Genomic DNA, 25,865 nt, shown 5'->3' with positions numbered 1-25,865 from the left:
GCAGATCACCTTAACTTTATTTCATTAGTAGTAGTAATAATAATAAGTTATTTATCCTTTATCTCATTAATATTATAAAATAATAGTTATCTTTTATTTCATTAGTTATAATAAGTTTATTTTCCTTCATTCCATTAGTTATAATTATACAATAATAGTTATTTACCTCTTATTCCATAAGTAATAATAATAGTTAGTTATTTTTTATTCCATCAGTAATAATTATAAAATAATAGTTTTCATCTTTTATCCCAATAGTAAAAATAATTATAATAGTTTTATCTTTTGTTCCATTAATAATCATAAAATTAAGGCAATTTATCTTCTATTCCATTAGTAATGATAATAATTATAATAGTTATTTATCTTTTATCCTATTAATAATTATAAAATATTAGCTTTTTTTTATCTCTTATTCGATTAGTAATCATAATTATAAGTGCTATTTATCTTATTCCATTAGTAATAATTAAAAATAGACATTTATCTTTTTATCCCATTAGTAACTAGAATAATAGTTATTTATCTTTTATTCAATTAGCAATAATTATTAAATATTTTTTTCCATTAGTAATAATAATAATAATTTATCTTTTATTGCATTAGTAATAATCATGAAATAATAGTTACCTAACTTTTTATTCCATTAGCAATAATAAGTTATTTATGTTTTATCCCATTAGTAATAATAATAATAATAGTTATCTATCCCTTATCCCATTAGTAATAATTATAATAGTTATTCATCCTTTATCCCATTAGTAATAATAATAATAATAATAATAATAGTTATTTATCCTTTATCCCATTAGTAATAATTTAATAATAGTTATTTATCTTTTACCCCATTAGTAATAATTATAATAATAGTTATTCATCCTTTATCCCATTAATAATAATAGTTATTCATCCTTTATCCCATTAATAATAATAATAGTTATTTATCCTTTATCCCATTAGTAATAATTATAATAATAGTTATTTATCTTTTACTCCATTAGTAATAATTATAATAATAATAGTTATCTATCTTTTACCCCATTAGTAATAATTATAATAAGAATAATAATAGTTATTCATCCTTTATCCCATTAGTAATAATAATTTATCTTTCATTTCATTAGTAATAATAATAATAATAGTTATCTACCCTTTATCCCATTAGTAATAATTATAATAATAATAGTTATTTATCTTTTATCCCATTAGTAATAATAATAATAGTTATTTATCCTTTATCCCATTAGTATTAATAATAATAATAGTTATTTATCCTTTATCCCATTAGTAATAATTATAATAATAATAATTATTTATCTTTTATCCCATTAGTAGTAGTAATAATAATAATAATAATAATAATAATAATAATAATAGTTATTTATTCTTTATCCTATTAGTAATAATTATAATAATAATAGTTATTTATCTTTTATCCCATTAGTAATAATTATAATAATAATTTATCCTTTATCCCATTAGTAATAATTATAATAATAATAATTATTTATCTTTTATCCCATTAGTAGTAGTAATAATAATAATAATAATAATAATAATAATAGTTATTTATCCTTTATCCAATTAGTAATAATAATAATAGTTATTTATCTTTTATCCCATTAGTAATAATAATAATAGTTATCTATCCATTATCCGATTAGTAATAATTATAATAATAACTATATACCTCTTATTGATTTACCTTACTCAAGTTTCCGTAAATAAAATTATCCAATCTATGTTAGTTAAAACCTTGATTGTTCCAAAAATAAATTTAAATAACTCTGCATCTCCCCCTCTCGTCCAACTTATGTACAATTCCATAAATATATTACAGCTTCCGTTTATTTGACAACTTTTACTAATTATAAATCTATAATCATTATCCTTTTCATCTTTATTGGATACATCTATATATCTTCTTTTGAACTGGACGTATCTTTGCTCTATCTGCCCCTACCACTACCACAATCAGATGGACATCGCAACAACTCTACCTGAATTCTGACTTTGTTGGCACTCACAAATTACTGCTGCCTCTTACTAACACGTGTTTGGTTTGACATACTCTTCTTCATTATTTATCCCTTTCGGTCTCTCTTTCTAACTCTTTTGTATTTTCCCTTTCTCCCCTTTTTTCTTTTTTTCCTCTTAACAAATAATCTCCTCCTTTCTTTTTTATTCATTTTTATTTCTTTCCTTCTATCCTTAATCTTTAATTACAATTCCAACTACATATAATCTATATTTCTCTCCCCACCCCTTTTCCCTTTCATCCCTCCTTCTCCCTTATATATCCAGCACTCCTACTCTTGAGGCTTATTTGTCATTTAAAAGAATCTTTCTTCAAATTTATTTTGGCTTAGATTGTCTGATGAGATCGGTAGAATAATTTTATTGTCCTGTTGATTGAATCAACTTGTAATGATTTAAGCAAAATTCCTGAGGTTGAAATAAATAATTATATATATATATATATATATATATATATATATATATATATATATATATATATATATATATATATATATACTAGTAGCGAAATTGAATACTGAAATACTCATATCTATGGGATAAAACTATATGAAAATTTGCAGGCTTTTTGAAGATTATAATCCTAATCTATAATTAAAATTTTATGACAACTGGTAAAAAAGAACTTATATTTTTGAACCAATAAAATATGCCCAAATTAGCATACATTTGTATATATAGTGTCTTGGAAGGCCAGCTTCAGTTTTGCTGCTTAGGGTTTTTTGCTTGGTTGTCTCCCCTGTGGCATTGCCAGGCCACTAATATATATAACCTGATCACCTTCGTGATCACATTACAATAAAACGAAACAAGTACTTGATATAAATCAGTTAAGCTCTGTGTGTATGTATGTGTGTGATACTGTCATGTAATGTAGAAATAGGTACCCCAACATTGTCCTTTGATAATTGTCTGATCGTGGCAGTTTTCAGTGTTTTTTTTTCACCTGGTTTCAACTCCAATCTCTCTCAGGGGACTTCCGAGCTACCAACTGCCACGTTCCTTAATATGTAACTGTTGTGAACCCACAACCACACCTCTGAATGTCTGCAAACTACTCTCAACCATCATAAAACTCATGACTAATCTTAAAACTCTACATATATCTCCTATTTGTGTCCAGTCTTTTGTCCACCACACCTTCATTAACAAATCCTACTTTAACTTTCCTTTGTGCCCCCCTCCCTAGTGAACAACTTCCTATCGATTGTTCAATAAACCTATTTCTCCCTTTCTTTTATCATATGCTTCTTTTTCTCTTTCTCCCCTACTTCCCAACACTTGGGGTGGGGGACACTGATAGTATCACATCATTGATAAAAGACAGGGGGTAATCGGTTTATTTAACAATGGATAGGAAGTTGTTCATGATATATATATACATATTTATATATGTTTTATAATAAATCCATATTTGTGTTTGTTTGTTCACAATAACATCATGGCATATATGATATATAGATGTTATGGCATCATAGTAGATGGCGTCATATATGACGTTATGTATGGCGGGCAAAAATACAAATAGATTCCGCAAGCAACGCCAGGCAGCCTGCTAGTATATATATATTAGTAATTGTCCATGTAGATGATCCATAATCCATAATATCTAGTGGATGTGATCACAATCCACATAAATGACCTGTAACCCCCAAAACCTCACCTGACCTAACTTTCTGGGGAAGAACTAAATAAGTCATCTTTTTTGTTACTTCAAATTTTTTTATTTTTTTATTACATTTTCACCCCAAACAAGGCACATTGCCACTTTGGTCTAGGGGACTACTATCAGGGGCAACAACTAGTGGGGTACTATGTAGGGATTTGGGCAGCAAGATGTCAGTTCACGTTAAACTTGAACTTCTGCACGTCAGTACAGTTGGGGAAGCAGGGACCTGGAATAGAATTCCAGAGTCTAGCGGTTCTGGGGAAGAAACTACTGGAGTAGAAAGATCTTTTACATCTAGGGATCTCTACTGTGTGGGGATAGGATTTAGCTGCCTATCGGGTTTGTCGAGGGTGTTTACGCCGTGGCGGTACAAGTGCTTGCAGTTGGTCAGAGCATTCACTATTAAAATACTTGTAGTACAGGCAGAGGGATGCAACATTTTGTCGATGGGACAGAGGCTGAAGGTTAGATGCCAGTCCAGGGCCTATCAGATTGGCGACTCTCCTTTGAACCTTGTCTAGGAGTGAGAGACTAGTAGCAGATGCACCAGCCCAAATATGACAGCAATACTCCATACACAGCTAGAAGTAACGTTAAGAAAGAAATAGCGACAGCTAAGAGAGAATTTACTGAAACCACTAAAAATCGCATCGAAGCACAAAAATTAGGAACTCATGACTTCTGGAAAATCTACAACAGTGTAGTAAATAATGAGCAATCAACAATTCCCCCACTACCAACAATCAGGAGGTTGTTTGCTCACCAACCGAGAAGGCTAACATGCTTGCCAGTCGGTTTGCCTCAAACCCCACATTGGACCCTTTCAACCACCCCTTACCTGACTTTCCTATGCGGATGACGCCACGTGAATGCTATTATAAAAAACCTTGACACTTCAAAAGCATGTGGACCCGATCTCATCCCAGCTGTGCTATTAAAAAAGTGCTCAGCCGAAGTAGCTCCAGTTCTCTCCAAACTCTACAACAAATGCCTTAATGAATCTTGCTTTCCGGGTTGTTGGAAAACTGCTTCTGTAATCAAGAATTCTGGCGAAAGAACTGACTCATTAAATTATCGCTCCATTAGCTTCCTCCCTATTTTTGCCAAAATACTTGAGGCATTAATTAACCATGCTCTAGTCCATCACCTTACAGATGCTAAACTTCTGACTGACCAACAATATGGATTTAGACAAGCCCATTCCACAGCAGACATCCTAACTGTAATCTCTGAACGTATATACCAAATTTATGATGTCATAAATGATCTTTATCAGAGACATTGAACTTGTTTTACCGGATGATATTATCCACTTATGATGCCATCCATTGTGCACTGAGACAAATAAATGTAGCAGATATCAAGCAGCATCCACATAAATAGTTTTAGATACATAATAACTGCTCTGCCTGTTAAATACCATGCATCAAATTTAAGAACGTTTTATTGAATAATAAAACTGAAACATCTTTAACATCTTTCCAATCGAAGCAGGGCCTTACCTATAAACCCCAATTTATTCATTCTTCATAACAATATGATTAAAGAAACACACACACAAAAGATAAGAGTAACATAAATTAATAACCAATATGCAACAACATGTGGAAATAATGCACTCCTTACCATATATAATAATATACAGTAAACAGACATCTATAATATAAATCTCACCTGTCTGTTTAAATGTATGTATGTATGTATGTTTGTATGTCTACCTAAAACTTTCGACAGAGGCCACAGATTTTCATGAAATCGGTATCGTTTTGAAGCTCGACTCTTTGGAGGACAAATATTGAAAAATTGGTTAATAACATCACCTCAACTGAGCACTTTTCTATAGGGAGGAGTCTCCTTTTTTCGCTGATATTTTCAAAAGTCATCCCCTCTTTTCGATTGACTCGCCTTAATTTAAACATTCGTCACTTCCAGTTTGGTGATGGACATAACAGCAAGGACCTAACTTTTTTTTTCACATTATTTTCCTCCTTTGCAGTACGGGTTCGAGCCTGCCTGTCTACTACCACTTTTTTTTTTTTTTCTTTTGCTCAACACACACCTCCAAACACCCGGGCAATGCCAGGCACTGAAGCTAGTTCAATATAAATGTTGACATTTATATTGAACAATGAATTTGTCATATCTTATCTTTTCTTGGCATTTACACGTAAATCTATATTTAGTTTGATTACCTTCCCATTGTTGTAAACCAGACATCATCAGCAAAACCAAAACGAAGTAATATTCTGTAAAAGAAAGAAAAAAAAAACAACAACTCATTTTTATAATTTTAACAAAAAAAAGAACATAAATAAATAAAATACTGACAGAAATAAAAAAAAAAAAAACTTTTTTTACTACAAGGCAGTCATCACTTATCAAGGCCTGTAGGTCACTCGAGAATAAGGGTTAATGAATGTAAGGTGATGGTGTAATAATTGTTAATGATATACATTCAGTAGAATTTGATTATTTAAAATGACGGTTCAGCAAGAATTTGCTTACATTAATAATAAAAAAAAAAAAAATGTTCCACGGGTGGGTAGTTCTAGGAAAGAATCTTTGTTCATGGAATTTGCATTTAGATTTAGGCACAGATAGAGTGGAGGAAATCGTATACAGTGATTGTAGCTAGTTGAGTGTTTTTTTTTCTTTATGAAAGTCCGGCAAAGGGAGACCATAGATTGGAGCTCAGATGAGCACTTGCCATGAAAATAACGATAGAGCAGAGACAAGGTTACAATGTTTCTTCTGTGGGAAAGAGGTTGCAAGGAAAAGAAAAGGGCATAACCTACTAGATTTTGAACTATCAAGGTAGGATAGGGTGTGTCAAGCAGCTCCCACCCAGATATGGCAACAGTATTCCATTTACAGTTATATCTCATAGGATTAGCGAATCTGTCGATGGAGGCAACCTTTCTAGGGCAATTGCTCTTGACATATCAAAAGCCTTTGATAGGGCATGGCATAAAGGTTTACTTCACAAGATCTCCAGCTATGGTATAGCTGGAAATGTCTTCTCAATTATTAAATCATTTCTCTCTGAGAGGTTCATAAGAATAGTAATTGATGGGAAAACAGTATTAATGCTGGAGTCCCTCAGGGGTCTATCCTGGGCCCAACTCTTTTCCTGATCTACATTAAAGATCTTCCAAATCACATCCTTACATCATTCGTAGACATTTATGCTGATGACACTACCATCTATGGTAGCACATCTAAGACCATAAACGATCAAGTTCTTTCCGATTCTCTCTCCTCTGATCTTGAGCACGTGGTACGATGGGGAAAGGAGTGGCTGGTTACTTTTAATGCATCTAAAACCAAGCTTCTATCTTTACATCATCAACGTTCTGATCCCCATCTGGCATCAATTGAAATGAATGGCTCTCCTCTTGGGGAGGCCTCATGTTTTGACAAGCTTCTGGGCTTGACCTTTACTCCTGATCTTAAATGGAACATATACATCAAATCTGTTGCCAAGGCCGCTGGAAAAATGGTGGGCTCCAGTAGATATCTCACTGCAGATGCAATTCTCTATCTATATAAGGGCCAGGTACGTCCAAGGATGAAGTACTGTTGCCATATCTGGGCAGGAGCTGCTAGAAAGGACTTGTCCTGCCTTGATAGAGACTTCGTAGCCTCGTAGATGTCCTTTTTTCTTCCCTGCAACCTCTATCTCACAGAAGAGATGTTGCGAGTTTGCTTTATCGTTATTTTTATGGCAAGTGCTTGACTGAGCTTCAATCTACGATTAATACACAGTGTATCACAAAAGTAAGTACACCCCTCACATTTTTGCAGATATTTAAATATATCTCTTTATGGGACAACACTAACAAAATGACACTTTCATGCAAAGAGTATTCCTACGCTCAAGAAACACTCGTCTAGCTGAAAACACTATCAATAATTTCCCCCACTCTTTATATGTGCCTAAACCTAAACGTAAATTCCATAAACAAAGCTTCTTTCTTAGAGCTGCACGCCTGTGGAATTGTCTTCCGTTTTCCCACTTTCCAGCTGACTGCAATATGGTTGTCTTCAAGTCCAAAACAAGTTCTTGATGAGCAGTTCCACTTAAGTTAACAAATTTACCAAATTTCCATTACTAACGATTACTATATTGTCCAATTTCTACTGTACACTCTTAACCTTTATCCTTGAATGGACTCTGGGCTTTGATAAGTGGTTATGCCTATGTAAAAAAAAGAAGAAAAAATTTTTTTTTAGGATGTACTTGACTTTTATACAGATAGAAGATTGCATTGGCAGTGAGATACCTACTGGAGCAGTAGAATGACCCAACCATTTTTCCAGTGATCTTGGCAACAGAATTGAGGCATGCGTTCCATTTCAGATCAGGAGTGAAGGTCAATCCCAGAAACTTGTCAAGAAATGGTGCTTACCCAAGACGAGAGCCATTCATTTCAATGGGGGGGGGGAGAACAATTTTGATGAAAAGAGAGAAACTTGGTTTTAGCTGCATTAAAATTAACCAGCCACCTTTTTCCCCCATTGCACCATGTGCTCAAGATCAGAAGAGAGAGAATCAGAAAGATCTTGGCCATTGCTTTCCTTTGAATTGTTACCATTAATGAAATCATCAAAGCTGCACATGATCCACGTTTAATTTAGTTAATCTAACAAAATAAATTGAAAGCGTATTATTTGGATCATTTAAACTGCTGTTCTCATCTTGCACGTTAATCTTGCGTTTTGATGCAACCTGATCTTCTTGTCAAACTTGGAAATTTATATGGAATTTTGAATAGAACTTTTTATTTAATCTACAGAGGTAGTGTGTTCTCATTCCATCAGCCATGACTGGATTAAAAATCTTAATTCATAATTGTATTCTTAGTATTGCTCCTACTGAAGATTGAACCTTCAACCTCTAGAATACTGCTACTTAGAACTGATTATAATTTAGCACTTCTATCCATTGCATCACAGGTTCTTGTTGACAGAAGAGAAAACTACTTCAAACAGTTCTGCTTGAAATTCCACACACATTCCAGTGTTCAACAAAATATACCTGAATAAAGTTGGTGGCTACAATAGTCCAAAGAATCAAAATAATCAATCTCCATCTAAAAACATCAGAAACATGAAAAATTATTCACGCTTCAAATTGTTATCGCCATATTGGTTGTTATGTTAATGTTTTGACCATCACACATTAATCAGATGTATTATCATCAATCTGTTCCATTTAAGGGTTCTTGATAAATTGCAGAAACGTACCTGTAATTTCATTGGTTCCCACCCTTCCTTCTTTTCTGCAATCTCTTTCTCACAGCTTTTCTATAAATATTATTATGGCAAGTGTTCTTCAGAATTGTCTACCCCATTCCCTTCTTTTGTTCTGGCTCATTAAACTCATTGGTCTAGTGATCTCCATCAATTCGTTGTTTTTATACCTCATTGTAATACAGCTTCCTATTCCAGTAGCTTCTTTCCAATAATTGTAGGTTTGTGGAACTATCTTCTTGTTGACCATTTTCCTCTTACCTATACAGTTGTTCTTGTCAACATTAAGGTCAATAAACATCGCCTGTTTTTGTGATAATCATCTTTCATTCTTGTTAGTTTCTTACATCAAGTGGCTTCATGCCTTGTTTTGAGCGATTTCAAAAACAGAAAAAAATAAATAAAAAATATTCTTCTGGAAATTTCCAAATGAATCCTTTATTTAAACTCTTCCTTGATGACTTTCCTTTTAAAGAAAACGTTTCATATTTCAATGCATTTTCAGTGTTTTTTTAATATTATTTTCAACGTTTTTTTATAGTATTTTCAACGTTTTTTTATAGTATTTTCAACGTTTTTTTTATAGTATTTTCAACGTTTTTTTATAGTATTTTCAACGTTTTTTTATAGTATTTTCAACGTTTTTTTAATAGTATTTTCAACGTTTTTTTAATAGTATTTTCAACGTTTTTTTAATAGTATTTTCAACGGTTTTTTAAAAATAGTATTTTCAGTGCTGCTTCTTGTTTTTAATCACTTTCCAATATTTTACTTGAATTTTTGAAGAAGATACCAAATATACAAGTATCATACAATACTGTACTGAAGTGGCACTCACCCTAGGAAGGTTGAACTGGCTTTTTCTAAAGGAGGAAGTTTCATGGGTGTACAAAATTTACAAGTGGTTCCCAGTCGCATGTATATCCTCATCAGAGGAAATGATGACGTTAGGTTTTTGCACCTCCTACCGGGAGGTGTCAACGTAGCGTCTGGTATTTTCAAATGGTCATCTATCTGATACTGACCAGACTCAAGATTGCTTAACTTCGGTAACCTAACGAAAACCAGTATGTCAACATGATTAGGCCATGATTGTTTATAGGTTCGATTTATAGTAGGGGCTAAGGATTCTGAGTTTAAGTTTAGGGTGACATTGACGAAGATGTTTTCTTACCAAAATCAATAGGATGTATCAGTCATAACATTGATATGTTTCCTCTGAGATGATGATGAGAGGTTGTTTGGTTTATAGAAAAGAGAGTTGGTGTAGTTGAATGTCAAAATGGGAGAGGGCAGCCATTTTGTAGAGTCGGCTGTGTCTGTAGTTATTTTTCATTTTCTTTCTTTGAAGATTGTAATACTGGGTATGGGGCAGCCAAACCAGCTGCCAACATTCCCCTGCTTTTTATTGAAACCAACCGAGAGCTCTTTTTAGTATCTTCGCTGTTCCCTTAAGTGCAATTGTCTGAATCTCTTTTGCACTTGGTTCACCAGGAATATTAGTTAGGTAGGACTTCAGGTTCTTCTTCATAAGCCCTGTAGCACCTATAATAACTGGTATGATTGATATCTCCCTAAGATTCCATTTTTTTTTTTTCATATCATGCATGAGACCTTGATCTGACTTGAGCTGGCTTGAGACGAAGAAAATAATTGTTTTGTTTTATAGTATATCAACCCTTTTTTAGGTTATTTAATGGCAAATTCAGTAATTTTTGGAGAAAAAAATTTATGCTTCAAATTGTTAATATCTTCAAATATTTATTCATGGTGTTTAGTTTGGTTGTTTTGTAGAGAAAAATGTTTGTTTTAGATGTTGCAGAACATGATTCAGTTTTGCAAAAGAAAAGGGGGGAAAAGTCAATAGCATCAATGTTTGGTGCGTTTAAGTTGGAAAGCCGACATTTCAGACAGCCTACTCTACGGTGGAGGTCTACTATAGAAGAGGCATGCAACCAAATACAAATGACAATTTCAGTTCCAACAGTTGAAATCGCTGAGTATCATATACAGTATTGTGCGGTACGTGGTACTAAGTCAATAGATTATTCAATGTGTAGCAAAATAGAAATGTTACTACTTGGTGGTCATGTTTGTACGTGCCAGTACGCATACATTTTTGACACACGTGCACATGCTTGTAAACGAAACTGTAAGAAACAAATTGAACAACATAGCAACCAATTTTTCCAACTGAACAAGTACTTTTGGATATGTTTTACAATCCCCAGTGATTCGAAAAAGTGGTAAACAATCAAATATACAACAAATAAATGTTACCATAACCAATAAAAGTTATTTTGCAACCTACTTGCATCATTTTTGGTGTTTTGAAGTAATTTTAAATGCTTTCATCTCAAATCATGTTTTTCCAAATCTCCATCTTTTTTTGTTCTTATTTATAATTTAATTGGGGGGGGGAGGGGGTCACAAGGGGAGAGGTACCCAAAAGTACTTGTTCAGATGAAAAAATTAGTTGCTATGTCATCTGATTTGTTTCTTGTGGTTTCATTTACATGCATGCACATCAAAAATGTATGCGCTCCTGCGCGTCCAAACATGGCCACCAGTGAAAACATAAGAGATTAGATTGCATAATAAAGGTCTTAATACTGGAAAACTACTTGTTTGCACAAAATTTAAATTTTATATTTGTTTTCAGCATACCCGAAAACGTATAAAAGTCATTTTAAAGGTGGTTGTTAAAGTGGAAATAAAGTAAAAATTTACTATCGTTTATAAGCGATTAATAGGAATTCGTAGGCATTACAAAATAAATCTCACAAGTTTTGAATTATTGTTGAGCGATCTCTCGTTTTTAGATTGTTTTCAAAATGGCGGACAAGACAGCTGCTTTAGCTTTACTCATAAAATTTGATATTTAAAAATAAAACTACTTGATCAATTTACATGATTTCGGAATATGATATTTTCGTTTCTTTACGAGTACGTACATTATACATTTTTTTTTTTTTTTTTTTAAATATTGGAGAAATTCTAGACAAGAACCATATATTTTCACTCAAGAAAATGATAAATCTTGATTTTAGTTAAATAACTTGTTTAGGAATAATGCCATAAATCTATCCATTTCAAAATAAATAATCTCCAAATATACATTAGGATAAGTCGTAATAAGCGAGGTTTTTTTTTTTTTTTTTTTTTTTGTTACGTATAATTCTATCATTGAGCCAATCTATCTTTCAAACAGATGTTGTTTATAAAGTAAACAATATAAACATGCATCTCGGGGCATCATGAACAGTATCTGTTGTTCCAGAGAATGAACCCCAAAAAAGGAAAGCTAGGCTTAAGATTACGTTACGATACAGTAAACCTGACAGAACTACTTAAAACATTTCACTTTCTTTTCTTTTTTTCTTTTATGAAAAAGTTTTGACACTTTCTGCATTTTAACATCCCAATCAAATCGTTTTTATTTTAGACGAGTTTCATTCAAAGACCCCCCCCCCCTGTTAAAAATGGCTTTTTAAATTTGCCTGGGGTGCTAAATGCACAAGAAGTGTCAATAATTAAAAAGATATAAGGATTTGTGTTTTTTTTTCTTTTGTTTATGATTTTTTTTAATATAAATAAAAGCATATAACTTGAAGTTGGGAAAAGAAGGCTAAAATTTTAGTTCAAAATATTTTTTTAAGTAATTTAATCAAGATCAAGAATTTATTTTTATAATTTTACATACACGAGGAGAATTAAATTATGCAAATTAGTTTTGTATTCCTTGTTTTGGAAAAATAATTGTTTTTTTTTTCTTTCAATTTTCATTTGCAGCATTTAAATCCCTTCGTCTGTTGATAATCTTGAACATTTTTCGGAATAGGATTAAATATATATATATATATATATATATATATATATATATATATATATATATATATATATATATATATATATATATACACACACAGAATTATGTTATCAAAGAATATATTTTTAACAAAGAAAAACTTATCAAGATAAGAAAACTCAACAAGGAGCAAACAAATATATAAAATGAAAAGTTATATAAAGTTATATATAACTTTATATAACATAATTACTATATAACTTTATTATATCATCATTATATCATTATATTAATGAAAAGCTATATATAATTTTTTTTATTATATCATCAAAACAATAAAGAAACTTAAAAGGGTAAAATTAAGAAAAAAGAAACCTCTTTAAGCCATTGCATTTCAAAGCTAAATGCTTCTCATCAGAAAAAAAAAACAGAATTATAAATTTCACTTGAACTTGTTTTATTCTTTACCCTTTTTTCTTTTCTTTTCTTTTTTTTTTTTTAAATTTAAGTTTTTTTAATCTAGATTTTTGAGTTTTTGGATCATATTTTCTTTATTTTCAGATTGCTTTATTTATGTGTGTATTTCCGTATATCGTTTTTGCTTTTTCTATCTCCTTTTCTTCTTTCTTATCTATCCTTGCTTTTCTTCTTTTATTATTTGTGCTTCTTTAATGATCCCCAGTATTTTATAGTGACCCATATTTTTATTTTTACTATTACCTACATATATACTACACGTCCGATTTACTCATATATTGTACCTACTTTTTCTATTTCTTCTCTTTGTTTTATCATATTATCCTATTCATTCGTTCTATTTCATATCTAAATGTTATTAAGCCAGTTTTTTTTCTGGCCATTCTCTTCTGATGAGAAGCATTTAGCTTCGAAATGTAATGGTCAAAAGGTTTCATTTTTTTTCTTAATTTTATCCTTTTATTTTTCCTTATTGTTTAAAGTTGTATATAGTTTTATTTATCTTTAATCATGTGTTGTGCCCAAAACGATTAGCTGTAGAATCTAAATTACAGACCGATTTACACCTCGTCTCTTTTTGAAAATACACTTTGATATATCTATATAATTTCACATTTCACCGCCTGGAACTAGACAGATCCAGAGTTTTTTTTTTTTTTTTTTTTTTTTTTTTTTTTTTTTTTTTAGGATAAACCTTTTTCGGGCATGGTTATGATACGGTTATTTTATTTTTATTCTTTTTTTTTTCTGTGCACAATTCCAAACAAAAAAAAATGCGGTCTGAAGAAAAACACCGTTTAAACACATTTTTGATAACTGAAAATGAACACCGCCTGGAAACAGCTGTAAATGACTTGGATATCATTATTGTGCGTGCTCTTCATTTGGAATATGATTTTAAAATAATTTAAATCTAATATAATATTTAAATTATTTTAAAATCTAAATAAAAAGCACACACGCACATATATATTCAAAATGGCAATACAAATATTAATATTTTCAAATTCAAACCAATTCCGAAAAAACAAAAAAAAAAGTTCAATATTTGATATCATTAACACACGAAAGGAATTGGATGAATGCATTGATGCAAAGCAAAATTTATTGTTCAAAATCAAGGAATACACAATTAATTTGCATAATTTAATTCCACTTGTGTGTGCGTATATATATATATATTATATATATATATATATATATTATATATATATAAATACATACATAAATAAAGTTAAAACAACTTCCTCAAATAAAATAAGCGGCTTTCAAAGCGTAAACTGTGTCGGCTATTTCCGGGACTAACTCACGATTCTGCATCAATATGCGGAATATATATATATATATATATATATATATATATATATATATATATATATATGGGTGGGGTGTATAAGGTAAACGGATAAATCATGAAATTGACAATTCACGTAAACGTCATTTTTATCAGCACATTGAAATTAAAAACAAAGTTATAATACCTTGCCATTGCTAAAGGAAGTTCCTCTGGTGTTAAATTATCTGCCAGTTCATTCACACCGTGATCATCGAAATAAGAAGCCATTTTATTTTTAATTAAACGACTTCCTCCAAAAGAAAACGGTTTGTTTGTTTATATTAAAAGGAAATGATTCGGCTGTTTTCGACTTACGTTTTAAACGAAAAAGGGGAGATAATTACGATTTTGTTTCCTTACAACATTAAAAAAAAAAAAAGCTCTCTACACGATTATAAAATAAAACTTTTAAAAAATTCTTATAGATAAAAATCTTTTATGGCATTAAATAATTTTTTATTTAATATTCTGTATAAAAGCTATTCTTACGCTATAAAAAAACATTACTATGATTAAAAAAAAAATAAAAAATAAAGAAATAAACGTCCCTTACAACACTAACCAATACCGCTTATAACACGCTGAAAATATTTTTTATAAATTATCCGATTGAAATTTTTTAATGCTCTGAAAACTAGCAATCTAAAAAGAAAATCATTTTTGTGCAATAAATCAGGTTTATTTTTTAAAGGCAAATATTTTTTTATGTTATGTTTTTCTTTGTTTTTTTTTGGGGGGGGGGGTTATTTTATACATGCTGTAAGCGGTGAGAGTGATGGCGGACCAAAACGTTATGAAGTCTATAAAAGATCAAGAAAATCAAACCAAAACTGAATCAGGTAAAATTGAATTTACTTGAATGTAGAAATAAATTTATATTTATTGCGAGAGAATAAGTTGAGTTTGCATGCTGAATATATTTACTCATGGGGAATATAGAGTGCGGTTTTGAGTATGGAAACAGTGTTGATTATTGCCAATGTTATAAGTGTGGTGAGTTCCTGACATCGCATTACAATGACAAATCTGTAGACGATTTTGTATAACTGGAGCTATCTATCATATATATATATATATATATATATATATATATATATATATATATATATATATATGCACGCTTTTAACCTTTAAAACACACTAATACTAACTTTAGTCTAAAGAGAAACCGCCCCTTTTCATAAAGAATGTGACATTTTACTGATAGGGTTTCTACGAATATCTTGTTTAATTTTCGATTTTTGCCTGATTATCCAGACGGTCGTGCGTGGTCGTCTAATGTTAGCCATTTTTGTCTTGTACTAAGTTCAGATTCGACACTAAAAAAAACTATCAAGATAGGTAGGAGAATAACTTATATTGCCTTTAGTAACATTTATTTGTTATATATATATATTCGTTTTGATATCTATACTGGAAAATGCATTCAAAATCACTCTCTTTCGTCTTTCCTGTTCAGTTTTTTACGTAAAAAAAATATGTGCGTACAAAAAGACTAGAGAATTACATTGTTTGATATCCGAAAAACTACTTGTTTACAACAAATGTAAATGCGATATTCGTTTTCAGCATACACCAAAACTTGAGGAAAGTCGTCATTCTAAAGGTAATTGTTAATGTAGAAAGTAAGTAAAAATTTACCACATATTATTTCTTATCATTTATTTGTTTCGAGCTTTTTTTTTTTTTTTAATTAGGATATGATAATTTTAATTACTCAGATCACTGTTCTTATTGGTTATTCTCATAACGCTTTGACCTATGTAAAACTCATAAAATTCATAGTAGAATTATCCACATGACGTAATATTAACAACCTGTTCTAAGTGACACTCTTGTGATTGAATATTCAAGGTGATAATAACTTAGGGGTATTCAGCAGAGAAGCCAACAAACTATACGGAAAAAATATATATACAAGAAATAATTGTTACCCTAGCCAATAAAAGAAAAAAAAAAAAAAAAATGGCATCTTCTTTGGAAGAAGCAGGCCTCATTTTGAATTTCAAGGTTTACATGTGCTTTGAATTTTTTTTTTTTTTTTTACGAGAGTACCCAGAGTAGTGTAAACACCCCAACCTCTCCATGTTAAGAATGGCTTTAGGAATAAACACACCTAACCTCCCCATGTGAAGAATAGCTTTAGGAATAAACTCCCCCAACCTTGAAAGCCATTCTTAACATGTGGAGGTTGGAGTTTTTATAGTATGCTGGTTGCTCATAAAAAAATACCCCAAAAATTCAAAACGAGGCTTACTTCTTCCAAAGAAGAAGAAGCCGCCATTTTTTAAATTTTTTTTTCAAATCCGCTTGGAAAAACTGAATTTTGGAGATTAAATAGAGCTATAAATACTACTTGAAAAGCAAAACAAATCAGCCAGGTAGGTATAAAATTAACTTTTATTGGCTACGATAACATTTCAGTGCTAATGCTGAGAGTGCTGCGCTATTTTTTTAAATTGTATTTCCAAGTTTAATTAAAGTTTTTTGATGTTTTTTTATTCAAGTGTAAGGTTAAAGTACAGAATAGGTACAAAACACCCTCCCCTCCCCACGTTAAGAATGGCTTTTTAAATAATGTTATTATTTCAGCACGGATCACTCTCTGCATGAGTACCGTTATTTCTTGTATATATATTTTTTTCGTATAGTTGTTTGTTGGCTTCTCCACTAAATTACCGAAGTATAGGTGACAGCGACTCTAGATCCGGCCATACTGGTGTTAGATGAAAACCTTAAGTTAAAGAAATAATGGACTGGTTACCAAACCAGACTTCTGGTTTTATTGTAAAATAATTAGACAAAAGAAAATGTGAAACTCTTTGTACATAATTATTTTGGTGCTAGTGCACTTACTGATCCATGCTATTTTTTAAATCGTATTTCCACGTTTAATTAAAGTTTTATATGTTTTTTTATTCAATTGTAAGGTTAAAGTATAGAATAGGTACAAAACACCCTCCCCTCCCCATGTTAAGAATGGCTTTTTAAATAATAACGTTATTTCAGCACAGATCAATAAGTGCACTAGTACCATTATTTTTTTATGTATATTTTACGGCCGGATCTAGGGTCATCCATACTTTTGTAGTGCCAGTCAGTTTTAGTATCATAAAAATATATTAGAAAATAGAATTTTTTTTTTGTATTGTTTTTTGTTTTATTTTTATTTTTGCAAAAATAGAATGCAATGTTTTTCAGTGGTTTGAATCTATTATTATAAAAATATATTACTTTATTAAATATTTATTGATTTTTTTTTTTTTTTTTTTTTTTTTTTTGCCAAAATAATTTGTGGCACTTGTGTACTGCTGCAGAGTAACCTCATTTTTGGTTTTTAGTTTGGCGATTGCACAGCAGGGGCAGACAAATGTAATTCAAGGCCGAGTCCCTGCTTTATCGTTGTTTTCATGGCAAGTGCTCGTCTGAGCTCCAATCTATGGTTCCCCTTGGCTTGACTTTAACGAAAAATACTCATCTAGCTGAAACCGCTATCAATAATTTCCCCCACTTTTTATCTGTGCTTAAACCTAAATGTAGATTCCATGAACAAAGCTTCTTTCTTAGAACTACATGCCTGTGGAACTCTGTTCTGTTTTCCTGCTTTCCAACTGACTACAATATGGTCATCTTCAAGTCCAACGTAAACAGGTTCTTGATTGGCTGTCCCCTTAAGTAATCCAATTTACCAAATTTCCACTACTAATGGTTGCTACATTTTCCCATTGACTACTGTACAATCATTAACCCTTATCCTCGAGTGGCCTCCGGGCTTTGATAAGTGGTGACTTTGTAAAAAAAAAAAAAATATCTCCACAAATGTCAACAAAAATAAATGCATGTTTTTTGTTTGTTTTATTTTTTTAGAAAGTTTTTTGTTATACATTTATTGAATTAAAATAATTTTATGATCATTATAATAACACAACATAGAGGTTTTCTTTGGCACAAAATATTTTTTTTCGTACCAAAGTCAAAATTCTGAAATTTTCATAACTAATAAAATATAATCATTAAACTATTTTTTTTTTTTGTTTTTTTTTTGTAATGAATAAAAGTTGGCACTGTCTAAATCTATAAATTGAAAACCAAAAAGTGGTTCCTTTGCAGTAGCACACAAGCGTCTAATCTTTTTAACTCTGCAGTGCCAGAAGAACTCTTGCAGGTAACTTCCAAAATTTTCAGTGGTAGTTCCTCTAATCATTCGGAATCTGCTTTTACAATTGCTCCATGAGCCTTCCACAAGATTGGTGTGTATAGTTGTGGTTTTGGAGTCCACAAAATTGTACGTATGATTCACAACAGCATGGTTAGGTATGCCACTGTTAGCCCACCAACCATTAATTACTAATCTGGTGCCAGGCCTCACAAATCGATGAATAAGAAGAAATTAAAGAAAATTAAAGAATGAAGTACGAAAATCTTTCCAACTGGAAGTTAAATTAAGAAAAGCAGATTCTGAGTGACGTTAGGAGCTATAGGATCAACTGTCCTAAAATGCTAGAATGATTTTGAAATGAGGGATCATTTTACTACAAATTTTAATTTGAAAAAGATTTTCCACTCTAAAATTCTAAAATAATTTGAGTGAAAGGTGTTACTTCGATAATTTATTTTATTTCATTGAATGTTTGAGTTACAGAAAAGAAAAAAAGAATGATTTTCAGATTGCCAAGTTCGTGGCATTAAAGCACACGTAACAAAAATCTGTCCTTTTCTCTTTTCGACGTTATCACAAACAAGCTTTCTTCAACTGACACCAGATTGCAAAGTACACTGTATCAACGTCAAGTTGACAAAAAAGAATCCTCGCCGACTGAAGAAATTCTGGCTTTTTATATTGTCAAACCTGACCAATGTCTTGATTTGCATAAGACACGTTTTTGTCTCATGTCGGTCAGATTTTGAGTTTAAGACATTTTTGTCTTTCCTAAGTTTCCTGATACCTGCGCTAATCATGCGCACCACAATTTTCCCTACATGTGTGTGAACATTTCTTTATTTATTGAAATATTTTTTAAGCTAAAATACTTTTGATGTAAATAAAAAGAAACACTTAAACATGACTGCCAGCAAATTGAAACAAAAATAGAAAGTCTGGTCTGGTAAGCGGAACAATTTTATATTAGTAAGTGATTTTTAACTGACAATGATCTGGGTCGCACATGCATCCGTAATGTCATCTTTTTCAATATATTAAAGTGTTCAGTTCGAAATTTCTGTATATGTTTCTGAGTTTGAGATATTTAGGTTTTAAAAAATGCATTTGAAGAAAGCTGGAGGTTACGTTGACCAAAACATTGCAAAAATAAGAACCAAGATAAGAATATTTGTCTGAATAATCCAAATACATACATACATACATCTTGGTTATTATATTCAAAATTTTGAACTGAACCCTTTATTTAATCCACAGGGTAGATTGCTCTAATCCTGTCAGCCATAACTGGGTATAAATATTATTAATTTGTTTTCTTACATGTTATTATCTCTACTGTACATTAAACCTTAAATCCCAGAAGATTATCACTTAAAATTAATGGTGCTTATTCAAATTGACACTTATAGTGGCAATTAAAAATAAAGGAAATACATAAACATTTGTATGATGTATGTATTCATTATGTACGAAGATGTCATATTCCAAAAATTATATAAATCAATCAAGTAGTTTTTGTTTTTAAACTAAGAAAATCAAAATTTTCGAATTTTAGCAATTTTACTACTAAACTGTATTGAGCATAAGGCTGACTTTTTTTTTTATCTGTCAACATCGATTTGAGTTGTCTCCCCACTTATTTATTTCATTGTCTTTCATCATAGCTGACAAAAACATTATGACTCGCTTAGTTGTAAAATTTGATTTTCTTTAATTTTTGGAATCCTGACTTTTCAGTATTTTCTTTACTTTTAATTGCCGCCATAAGTGCCAATTTGAATAAGCACCAAACAAACTTTTAACCAATGCTTAGCCCATATTTCCCCTCGTGGATTAGATAAAGGGTTGTAGCTCTTGCATAATAAAGAAAGAAGTTTGGAGATTACATTGGTCAAAATGTGAATGACGCAACCAAAATGAAAATGAGTTTTAACATTTTATTGTTAACCTTAAGTTATATATATTAGTATTTACATAAGTATTGTTTTGATTTTCGGTCATAAATTCTGATACTTATATAATTAATATTTAAAAACAATACTAACTTTTGTCAAAAAGAAACTACCCTTTTTTGTAAAAGAACAAAGATATTTAAGCCTTTCTCACACAATTATTATCCAACACTTTTTGTTTTGAACTTTTTTCTTTAGATTAGGATTAATAATTTGGATTATGCAAACTATATTTTTTAAAGCAATTCTGAATTTTTGACATGAGATGTGAATGTTTGTATTATTTTGATTAATTGGACAATCATTCGCAAACATTGTGCCAATAGCATCCAAGATGGGAATAATTGTCCGATTAATAAAAATAATACAAGTACTTTCTTCAAACAAAGTGCCCAAAGGTTGTATTTCGAATTTTTTCATAGGATGTCATTGGTGGACTGTTATACTGATGTATAAATGATTGCGCACTAAAATTAATTAAAAAAAAACAAAAACAAAAAAAAAAACAGGCATTCTTCAAATCCCCCGATGGTAAAAAAAACTTGTTTTGTAAACTTTTTTTTATTATAAAAGTTCAAATAAAGACTATTTTTTTCATTTTTAATGACTTTAATTAATTTCAATAAATCGCTTCTTAGTCTGACAGGCCCGCAGCCATCCTTACATAGGGTATCTATTGTCTTTCGAGGCTGAATGAAGACCATGCATAAGATGTCTGATATTTCAAAATGAGACAAATTATGCAATGTATTTATCGAGGTGAAAATCTTTGCGTGATGAATTATGTTTGAAAACATTGTGACTGGCAAACAAGATCTCTATTTATATAAGAAATAAATACTTGGCAAAATTGCAGTATAGTTAACAGTTGAGAAATTGTAAACAAACAAAAGCAACAACAAGTAACTTCTACCAATTTAATTATCTACTGACCTGTATACATTTAATGTACTGAAATTGTAAACTTTTTATTTCAGAATTTGATTTCAACGTTTTTATTTATATTTTACTAATAAGATTAGTGAGTATTTTGAGTGAATTCTTGCCTTCTTTTAATACATAAATAGGAAAAATCTAATATTGTTAGGTCACAACTAATTCAAATATGGCATCATGTCTATTTAATTTCCTTGTGCGATGTGAATTAAAATGTCTGGAAAGTTTTAATATTTTCTATAATAAGTAAGATTTTTTTCTCCAATAATTTTTTAAAATTCACATTTCGTTTTACCAACTTTTATCCTTTTCAATCCAAGTAAAAACAAACAAACAAAAAAAAACATACTGTTTTTTTTGTTTTTTTTTTTTCAGAGGATCTTATTTATGTCTCTGAAGATTTGTTTGGTAAATTTCTACCATTCAGTGAAGATGCAATATATCAATAATAAATGTGAATGTTGAATAAATGCATCTGTAGCGTTGGAATATTCACTATCAATATATATATGCTCTTAGGAAAGTGTAAATCCATTTTTATCGAGCTTATTCGATTATAGCAGTTTAGAAAAAGCTATTGAATATATACATTACAAATGTACATATATACTCACTCTGCCATAATAAAAATCTGAAATAAAAAATAAGTTTCCAAGCATTAAAAGTATGCCGATCAACGGAGAATTTAATTCTACTTTGTTTATTATAAATTAATTCTTTCTCTTTTTTTTTCTTTACAATTTCTAAACTGTTAACTATACTACCATTTCACCAAATACTTCATATTAACAATAATTTATTTATAAATATTGACATTTTCATTTAATTCTACTTTGTTTATTATAAATTAATTCTTTCTCTTTTTTTTTCTTTACAATTTCTAAACTGTTAACTATACTACCATTTCACCAAATACTTCATATTAACAATAATTTATTAATAAATATTGACATTTTCATTAAGATTGGATAATTCTCTGAATTTAAGATTTTATTTTTTTAATTGGAGGCTCTTTATTTTTTTTTGTTAAAAACAAAATGGCTTCCACTTTCATTGCACATTCCTCAATAAATATGGCTTTTTTTAAATCTGTCTTAATTTTGAAATGAGTTTTCTGTTGCAGGTCAAATTAATATATTAAGAATATCCATTATATATATACATATTTTTTTTTTTTTTCTCATTTAGATAACATGCGACTTGATGATGCCATGGATTCTAAAACGCCTCCAAGTGATGTTGTGCGCTTGTGCGAAGAAACTATGGCTAAAACTGCAGAGTATTTGAGAGGAGAACTTGAAGGTTAGTCTTTTAACCATTCTGTAATGCATCAGAAGAGTATGGATAGTATGTAGGTTCTTCATTCTTTAGCAAAATTCCACATTTTTTAGAAATTAAAATGTTGAGCCATTATGTTGAACAAAGATTGCAGTAGTAAATCAAATTGACAAAGAATCAATGCAGTCACGATCTTGAGTGTTGAGTAATTCTTTAGAATAAAGATGGCAGCATTAGATCAGCGAAGAATCAATACAGTCACTATCAGCAGTAGTTCAGTCATTCAAGATGGAGGTTGACAGCGAACTGACTTGAATCCAAAATTTGATATTTTTATAATGATTTTGGAGGCTTTTCATTGGTTGATTGTCTTAACCATAGTTATAAATAGGATCGTCCATAGTATCGGGGGTCATACACTCATTGGTACTCAAAAACATTTTAACACTGATAAAAGCAGTTTTTCACTTAAATTGGTAGTTTCCCATGGTTCTCTGCTTTTTATCAAGTCACTTTTTTTTTTTAAATAAGAAAAGGCTGATTTCTGTCAAATTGCTAGAGCCTTACTTCCATATTTTTGACGCTATTTAACTGGATTTTCTTCTTTCTCCGTCTCTTCTCTTTTCTCTGTCTTTTTTCTTGTTTTGTTTTTCTCTCTTCCTCTTGTCTTACCTTCATTTTCCTTCTGATCAGTTCTCTTTGAATACTGAAAATTTTAATTTTGCCATGAAGGATAAAATTTAAAACTATTATTGATGAAGAAAGAAGTAGGTGACTTTTGTTTCTTCAAAGAATGACTTCCTGTCTCCTTTCTCTTGCATGTGTACTCAGTGTCTTATTCTTACTTTATTTATTTTAGTTGTTGTTTTCTGCACTGTCATCTCTCCACACACTCAGGAGGAACAGGGTCCTCTCAATTTCAGCTTTTCTTTGCTGTTAGCTACTCACATACCATGAACTGAAAACCTTGTTATGCCAAGTTCAAATTCAGTTTATTCTACAGAAACATGTTAATCAAATCCACACTTGACCTTGTGCCTGACCTTCTGGAGAGGAGGTAAATGAAATAAAGACATCCCTTATAGGATAATGTACAAATGATTGGTGTGTATGTATGTGAAATTAGCAGGGGACATCAGGCGTAGTTTAAGCAGGATTTTAAAGGTTGCACTGCCTTGGCTGCCAACAACTGATATGAGAAGTTCAACGCTTTAGCAATTCTGAGTATGAAAAAATGTTTCTGAAACTAACGAGAACTGTACTGTTTTCTGACTTTTTAGGCATGTACCCATGTATTAGACACATAAAGATTAAAAGTAGCTCAGGATTGTTGATGATGATGATGAGGAGGAGGATTGACAACATCATTCATTCATTCTTTTCATATTAATCAGATGATTATTGTTGGTATTTGTTTCCCTGATATCTTTCTAGTGAGAACTCTTTCTAAATCATTTAAATCATTCGTTGACATCTATGCTGATGACACGACCATCTACGGCAACACATCAAAGGCTGTAAATGATGAAGCTCTCTCTGATTCTCTCTCCTCTGATCTCGAGCGCGTGGTTCAGTGGGGGAAGATGTGGCTAGTTACTTTTAATGCATCCAAAACCAAACTCCTATCCTTACATCATCAACGCTCTGATCCCCAGCTGGCATCAATTGTGATGGATGGCTCTCGTCTCGGTGAGGCCCCGTGTTTTGACAAGCTTCTGGGTTTGACCTTTACTCCTGATCTGAAATGGAACACGTACATCAAGTCTGTTGCCAAGGTCGCTGGAAAGATGGTGGGATCCTTCTACCGCTCCAGAAGATATCTCACTACTGATGCAATTCTCTATCTATATAAAAGCCAAGTACGGCCAAGGATGGAATACTGTTGCCATATCTGGCCAGGAGCTGCTAAAAACAGCCTATCATGCCTTGACAGAGTACAAAATAGACTTCGTGGTTTAGTGAGGGATGCCCTTTTCTCTACCCTGCAACCCCTCTCCCACAGAAGAGACGTTGCGAGCCTGTCCTTGTTTTATCGTTATTTTCATGGCAGGTGCTCGTCTGAACTCCAATCCCTGGTCCCCCCTCGCCAATCTTTCACAAAAAACACCCGTCTAGCTGAATCCACTGTGAAAAATTTCCCCCACTCTATATCTGTGCCTAAATCAAAACGCGGATTTCATGAACAAAGCTTCTTTCTTAGAACTGCACGCCTGTGGAACTCTGTTCCGTCTGCCTGCTTCCCTCTGGACTACAACTTGGATGTCTTCAAGTCTAATGTTAACAAATTCCTAATGAACCGCCCCCCTAATTAAACACTTCATCAAATCTCCTCACTAACGTAATGTACTTGCAATAACCCTTATCCCTGAGTGGCTTCCGGGCCTTGATAAGTGGTGATCACTGTGTAAAAAAAAAAAAAAAAAAAAAAGACATTGGGTATTTACAGGCAAAACCGCATAAAAGTTGCCAATATTCCTAACTAAGTGAAAGTGTTTCTGTGAAACAAACTGGATTCGAACTTGGCACACCTAGGTTGTCAGTCCATATCATTTACCATATCCATTGTCATCTCTCTGTTGTTGTTGTTGTTGTTGTTGACAAGATGATTAATAACTTTGTGAATGTTTACCAAGCTAGTTATTAGATATTGGAACATCAAAGAATCCAGGGAAACAAGGCATTAAAGGTCTGGTAGGTGTCTGATGGAAGATATTTGCTTGGTTGCATGTCTAAACGATTTCAAAGTAGTCAATGTTTTGAGTAAGATAGAGGTTCTGAACTAATTATAAAAATCTCAGCATGAATTTATTAATCCTTTGGTACTGAATTTGTAATTATGTTACCAAACTTGGCATCATGTCTTTTCAATAGTTGTAGAATTTGAGTCGAGGAATTGGTGTTGTTGAAAATTGTTCGATTCCAACATTGGCTAAAAGAAGAAAAGAAAAAAAAATGATTCA

At 31.3% G+C, this 25,865-nt stretch overlaps 2 protein-coding genes across 3 annotated transcripts in view; one reads left to right on the top strand and one right to left on the bottom strand.

The window, feature by feature from the left end:
* Nucleotides 1–14,920, bottom strand: part of LOC145292956 (E3 ubiquitin-protein ligase RNF181-like) — a 44,466-nt gene extending 29,546 nt beyond the window's left edge. Inside the window, exons 1-2 of the mRNA XM_080139168.1 lie at nt 14,726–14,920; nt 5,899–5,952 (exon numbers count right to left, since the gene is read on the bottom strand). Coding sequence (XP_079995294.1) covers nt 5,899–5,952; nt 14,726–14,808 — 137 coding nt within the window. The 5' untranslated portion in view covers nt 14,809–14,920. The remainder of the gene's footprint in view (nt 1–5,898; nt 5,953–14,725) is intronic.
* A 396-nt stretch (nt 14,921–15,316) lies between these two features.
* The window catches only part of LOC145292955 (biogenesis of lysosome-related organelles complex 1 subunit 2-like), a 32,012-nt gene continuing 21,463 nt past the window's right edge, over nt 15,317–25,865 (top strand). Inside the window, exons 1-2 of one of the 2 annotated variants that reach the window (XM_080139167.1) lie at nt 15,317–15,419; nt 22,816–22,929. In XM_080139167.1, coding sequence (XP_079995293.1) covers nt 15,356–15,419; nt 22,816–22,929 — 178 coding nt within the window. In that variant the 5' untranslated portion in view covers nt 15,317–15,355. The other variant, XM_080139166.1, reaches the window with a different exon arrangement.

Source organism: Euprymna scolopes, chromosome 14 (assembly GCF_053919585.1).
Source record: "Euprymna scolopes isolate OS-2025 chromosome 14, ASM5391958v1, whole genome shotgun sequence".
NCBI classification, from domain to species: Eukaryota; Metazoa; Mollusca; class Cephalopoda; order Sepiida; family Sepiolidae; genus Euprymna; species Euprymna scolopes.
This window is presented reverse-complemented; position numbering and strand designations above follow the sequence as displayed.